Source organism: Quercus lobata, chromosome 2, assembly GCF_001633185.2.
Source record: "Quercus lobata isolate SW786 chromosome 2, ValleyOak3.0 Primary Assembly, whole genome shotgun sequence".
Classification (NCBI taxonomy): Eukaryota; Viridiplantae; Streptophyta; class Magnoliopsida; order Fagales; family Fagaceae; genus Quercus; species Quercus lobata.
In genome coordinates, this window is record NC_044905.1 from 86,212,441 (window position 1) to 86,219,101 (window position 6,661).

The 6,661-nt window shown below is 31.5% G+C and overlaps 1 protein-coding gene across 2 annotated transcripts; it reads left to right on the forward strand.

Annotated features, from left to right (window-relative positions):
- Positions 1-2,389: 2,389 nt before the first annotated feature.
- LOC115976980 (polyadenylate-binding protein-interacting protein 5-like) lies at positions 2,390-5,643 on the forward strand. 2 transcript variants are annotated; one of them, XM_031098581.1, is made up of 3 exons: positions 2,390-2,762; positions 4,259-4,714; positions 5,192-5,643. In XM_031098581.1, exons 2-3 carry the CDS (start codon positions 4,283-4,285, stop codon positions 5,348-5,350), a joined length of 591 nt encoding a protein of 196 aa, XP_030954441.1. In that variant the 5' UTR covers positions 2,390-2,762; positions 4,259-4,282; the 3' UTR covers positions 5,351-5,643. The 2 variants fall into 2 exon arrangements, with proteins under 2 accessions (XP_030954441.1, XP_030954442.1); XM_031098582.1 differs by having other exon boundaries at positions 2,390-2,745.
- Positions 5,644-6,661: the final 1,018 nt, after the last annotated feature.

Below are 6,661 nucleotides of genomic sequence, written 5' to 3' on the forward strand. Positions count from 1 at the left end.
TTTACTATTTTACTTTCTCAACTTTTCCCTCTCACAATGACAGTGCAATAGCTCACCTAATCCAAATCCGCTGTAGGGACCCTTTCTTTATGCCTAGTGACTATCATTACCATTTTACCTTTGACCACACTCTGCTTAATCAACTGGCCTGTGATCTTAATCTCAAAGTTTTCATCCAACTTAACTTCGAAGTGGTATTGACTATCGCGAAACTTGTGTCCTTCATTAAATACTCATTATATCATACTTACGCGAACGTAGACTTGGCAAAATAGACCCAAATTTTATTTAACTGTAGTACTTATTAGAATATACACAAAAATATTAATATTAATGTTTAAAATCGGGTTTAGACTCAAACTTATTAACCTGACTTGAACCCAACCAGTAAGAAAAACAGTTCACTCTGTACCAACCTGTTTTTTAAAGAAGGTAATTTTTAAAAATAAAAAATAAAAAACCTTTTGTTTTTTGTTTTCTAAATTTCAAAGATGATATGCAAAGTTAGATGTTTTTTCTTTTAGCATTGGTTCGTGGCATTTATTATTTATAGTAATAATATACCGTACCTTAAAAAAATTGTGGTCCAAGATCTTTAGTATATTTTTTTTTGTCGATTATGGTGTTGATATCATTAGTGAATTAAACACTGTGTAAACTTAAGAATTTATATATCATTTAGAATTTATTTTTGAGTACTTTGTTATTTGTTTTCCTATTTGTATTGAAAGGAAGGCAAACACAAAGACAATACGATCGTTGTTATTATCTTTCTTATTGCATGTACAAAAATATGGGTCAACCCGTAACCTGATTAACTTGACAACCCAATAAATCCAACTGACTCACAACTTATTTTTGATGATCCAAAATTAATCTCATCCGTAACATGACCCAACATGAACTGTTTGGTAGGTCTACCCTACACATGTCTACTAAAAATAAAAAGAACGGACTTATTAAAAAAATTGAAAATTTTAATGTTGTCTATAATTCCACTAGTAAATATATATTTCAAAATCTCTTATCTATATCTATATATAAAACCGAAACTTCTGAAATTTTCATAATTTTCCACGTCAGCACAATTATTTTTTTAAGTCCAAACGTAACAAGGAGTGAAACTTTATATCTCTAACAAGTCCAACTTAAACTCAAACTCATCATTATTATTTTTTTAAAACAAAATTATTTTTGTTTAATCAAAACTTAATAAGGAATGAAACTTTATCTCTCTAATTAGTCCAACTTAAACTCAAATTCAAACGTTGATAATCTACATAAAAAACAAAAATTCTGATAGGACAAAAAAAGAAAAAAGAAAAAGAAAAAAAAAAAGAGACTCACATTAGATGTTGAATTTGGTTTGGTTTTGAAATAGAATTTGGGGATTCTATAATTTTTGAAGTTTTATGTCTTGGGGTTTTTGGTATTTGCATCTCAGTAAGTTGATCTTAATTCTTCACCTTAAATACTTTTATTTAGGTTCATGTGATTTTTTGTTTTCTTATTAAAAGTTATGATTTTTGGTTGATTAATTATTTGTTTGGATTAATTTCAATTAATTATTTGTTTGGATTCAACATAAAAGATAATGGAAATAGGTATTATAATTTTGATATTGTTCCATGTTTTTTTTTTTTTTTTTTTTGGGGGGAAAATGTATGAGAAATGTGGGTCTAGATTTTGTGAGAGAAAAATTTGTACGCGTTTATATTGTTCCATGTTTTGAATTGTCTATATTGTTATTATTATGAGAAAGTCATATTGCTATTCAAATTTGAAACTTGGTATGTCTTCCTCATATCATGGTCTTTGTTTATATATTTGCAGTTTATATTAGTTTTGAGTGTGTGTATATATAGCTATTGGGAGTTTTGCTTTATTAATTTAAGAATTATAAATTAGTTTATTCAATAACGTTCAATGTTAGACAACACTTTTAAACTGTGGAAAAGTATATAAGTTAAATATTTCATCATTTTTTTTCAAAGTCAATAACTTTTCCGTACATTGTACGGGTTAGCGACTAATATTTAGTAAAATTGTCTTAAACTTTTTCCAAAATTGTTAATAATGTAAAATAAATAAATATAGATACAAATTATTTTATAATATTATTTACCAAACTATTAATATGGTGAACGGTTATTGACAAGTGAAAAAATTTATATTTCTAGTGACCTTAAATGAGAGCCAATAAAGAGTTTGCAAAAGTGTTTTAAAATATTTTGTGGATTATAAAAAAGAATAGAAAAAGAAAAATCTATAGATAGGCAGACGCGGAGCGCGCGTGAAGCAGTAGGTAAATAGTGCTGGACCCCACACTATATATATCCATCGCCACCAGCCTCGGGATGATCATGACACCACTCAACATCACCTATAAAAATACACGTCATTATTCATTCATTACAAGCTTTTGCCTTTTTCTTCTCTTCGCTCCAATCCAACCCATTCCAATCCAATCACTGTTCAATTTCCCCAATTCAAGTTTCTCACACGTTACTCACACTCTTCTCTCTCTCTCTCTCTCATTCTCTCATCCCAACCGTTCGACTCACTCTGTAACTCGGACGATTCTTGCGGACTCACTCACTGTCTCTGTCCTCTCTTTTCGCTGTTCGATAAAGCTCAAGGGGGCTCAAACTAGGGTTTACGCTGCGATCCTTAGACAAAAAACGCAACGGTTTTCGTGCGCTGCGATCCTTATTACTCCGTTTGATTGCTGAGAAAAAAGAAAAGGTGAAAGTCAATAGCAAGTAAGGAACCTAATTTTTTTATTTATTTACTTTTTCACAGTACTTGAAAGCTACTACGAAGATGGAAGAAATCTCTTCTGAGTTGCACTTTTCACATTTGCTTATTCTCTGTTTTTCTTTCCCCTATTTGCTTATATTTGATTATCATCTGTTTGCTCGCCGAGAAAATGGAAAACAATATTTTAGTCTCTGTGATTTTGCTTTTAATCACTCAACTGCGTTAAGTTTCTTTTAATTTAATTTTTTAATTTATATTCAGGAAGACATGGTAGAGACTAAAACCTTTGAAAATTGATGGCGATGATCATAGTGAGAATTATACCATCAAAAAACGTAGAAGTATTATAGGATTTTCTATATATGTATGTGCGCGTGTGAAAGCAGGGATGAAATTTATGGAGTTGTGAAAGTGAGATTATAAAGTTTATTCTTCATGATAGTTACTTTGAATTCTGGATGTGAATTGTAGAAGATTATAAAATATTTAGTTTGGAATCGTTTGAACTATATATTACTTTTTCTTGCTATCTTTTTGGGTTATTATATTGCTTGTTTGAATACAGAGGGAATTGGTGGAAATATAATAGAAAAAAGAATATAAATTAAAAACTGAAAATTGAAAACTATATTAGTTTATTCATTATTTTTACATTGATTATCACTTTATCAGCCTGGAGCGCACTCAATATAACTTTGGATATTGAGTTGCAAATTTTTAGATATATAAAAATACCTGTGCCTTGCGTTATATACTAATTCTTGCGCGGTTAGTTGAGGAGGGTTGCAACAACAACAATGTCTTAGCACAAAATTTTGGGGTTGGCTATATATATATAAATATGTATTATGCTCTACTGGCAATAGAAATAGATCCATATTTTGTGGTTAAAGTGATAGCCTGGCATCCTTTGTGGTGCCCCATCTCTGTGGCTCGAATGGAAGATAGAGCAATATATATATTTGACCACATTTCTTATGGAAGGAGAAAGTGCCATATGATCTTGACTCATTGGTAGGTACCATATCCACCAAATTAGGGTGGGTTTATAAAGAAACACAGGGTAATGAATCTCTGTATGCACTATCTATTAAACATTTGTAAATGATGATAGTTCTTGAAATACAAATTTATATATGTCCAGTGTTTTAAGAAAATATCAGGAAATTATTAAAATATTTGGCCTTGATATTTTTTTTCAGCAAAAAGTATTTATGCATTGTAGGATAGTGGCACCCAGCAATGCTGATAATTTATTTCCCATATGCTTACCAGATATAGGTGCTGGGTTTTTAAACATACTATTTATTAAGATAATTTTACGGAATCGTTGATGTCTTTGGTTTTCACATATTTTCAATATGCAATCTCATACAGGGATATTTGTATATATTGAAGACCATCTGGACTTTATAGATTGTTATGTGTTATTTTTCTTGGTTGGAGTTTTTATTGTTAGTGACAGTACTAAATTATTCTACTTGTGTTCTTTTCACAGTTTTGAGTTTTTTTAATTGAGAAGATGAAGCCAGGAATGTCATCCTTAAATCCAAATGCAGCATTATACATACCACTTCACAAGCAAGAAACAAAGGATAAGAACCAAGTTTCTGTGTTAACAACAGAAGATTCTTTGAAGAATGTTGGTAAGACTACTTGGTCTAATTGTCCTCCTAATGGCCCTGTTGGAATGAATCAAAGCTATCCCCAAGCTGGTGCTGATTATGACATCCATGACGTAAATGAACTTCTCATTGGCAATGATTTCACAAAGAAGGGTGTGCAGAATTCGAGTGAACTGACAAAAAAACAGTGTGTCGATGAAGATCCTGAGATGGATCTGGCTTATTTGGCAATCATGTTTCCCAATATGTCAGAGCAGTCCCTTGCTGATGTTTACTCTGTTAATGAGGGCGACCTGGAAACCTCTATTGATATGCTGAATGAACTAGAGGTAAAAGTGTATGCTTTGGAAAGCCTTTACTTCAATTTATAACACACCAGTGATTACATATGATGTTGTTTTCAATGCCAATTTGCTTCTTGAACGACTGCATTAATAAAGTGCAGGGAGGACACTCCGGTCCACCATTCCTACCCTTTCAAAAGTAATATATTTGACGGATGGTTAGATGAGTTTCAATCTTTACAACATAGTAACATTAAGTGTATCCAATTGGGTAGAGGTGTTACTTTTTATGCTTATTACTTTGCCACTTTGGTTTTGTTTCTCCTCCTTTCTGTTTTATGTAATTCTATCGTTTATATTAGTAATCAATTAAAACGTTGATTCAAGGTTTGAATAACGGGCATCTTTGTGTGGTGTCTAAGATTATGCTTTTGCCTTCTCTGTTGTTTTGAAATGTGATCATAGAATTTTCTTCTCATTTATTTCTGATCTTTCCTGCTCTGGATTGTTTCAAATTTGCAGTTATCTCCTGTTGATTTCTCTGAACATCTGCCTAGTAGATTGGACATTGGTGATGTGTCAGAATGCAAAGTTACTGAAGGTTCTTCTATGAACCAGAAGATCATTTTCTCTGGGGAAGCCAGTGGGTCTTCTGCTGGTCCTTCAGGTTCAAGCTTCTAATTGCGTAGACAGATAAGATTGATTTTAGAGGGAGAATGGCTGTGCCTTATTCCGAAGTTGTAGATAAATTAAGAAATAGATTGATTTCATAAAGTAAGAAATAGATTGATTGCATATTCAGGCTTCTAAGACATGGATTTTGTTTCGTGATATAGATAATCACATTCACAGTTTGTAGATAAGTAAGAAATATGCATTCCATATTGTTTCCTAGATTTCTTTACTGGTTATCCCTTTATGTTACAACTCAACTTTTTGTTTAGTGCAAAGAAGGATATTTCATATTTTCCTTGTTTTACTTCTTACATGTTAATTGCCGGCGAAAGAGACTTTGATAACCTTGCCCTATTGCTGCATGGCGCCATTGGCTGATTTCCATTGAGGCTGTAATAGAAATAGAGGGAAATCAATTCAACCAAAATCTTGAGACTATAGTTTGGATTTAATTATGTTATAATAAATTTCTCAGGTTGCTTATCTTTTCTTCGTGTGAGATTTCTGTTCACGTGGGTGCGGTGCCTGGTCCATGGGCCCATTATTTATCATTTTTCAGCAAGTAATGTATTGCAGCACTTAAATGGCGTTGGGGGATTTAATCGTGTGCATGTTTCATGTGAAGCATGATTAGTGATCTATACGTTTATAAATGGTAAACTTTTTTAATTAAGGGTCGTGCTGGCCTTTAGGACAATGGTTAACAATTCATTTTAAGAAAGTTTAGACATCACTTTTATGGGAAATAAAAAAGCTGTAAAAACATTAATTGTTTTTTTTTCTTTTTCTATAAAAATTTTCTTAAAATGTATTATTAACTATTATCCTAAGGGCACCCGTTAGTATTTCACTTTAATTAAAGAATAACTACCATCCGTCAGTAGCTTAATATAGCTTAGTGGCATCTATTCCTTCAAGGGAGTTTAGCTTAGTGTCAAATCTCCTCATCCTTAATCAAATTGGTTATGTTTAGTGTTAAATCTCCTTAACTAAAAATTTTTCTCCAAAAAAAAAAAAAAATGGACGGTGTTGTTGAGCCATTAAACTTCTGGCTAATCAGTAAGAACAAAAAAAAAAAGAAATATTCATCATGAAAATTGTTATATATATATTTTTTAAAGATTTGGAATAGAAATTCTACTATAATTTAATCTCGGTCAGATATTGTATTCCAAGAATAAAAATAATTACTCATCCATGGTAATGAAAATTTCTAACAAGAATTAATTATGGGCTGGGTTTGGGAAGAGTAGAGATACGCAATTAAAAATATGAATCAATTCTCAATTCAATTCCATTCCAATATTCCATATCTTG

Coding starts and splice junctions, on each gene's coding strand:
- LOC115976980 (XM_031098581.1), top strand. CDS start 4,283: ATGAAGCCAGGAATGTCATCCTTAAATCCAAATGCAGCATTATACATA. Junction 4,715..5,191: donor ATATGCTGAATGAACTAGAG/GTAAAAGTGTAT, acceptor TCAAATTTGCAG/TTATCTCCTGTTGATTTCTC.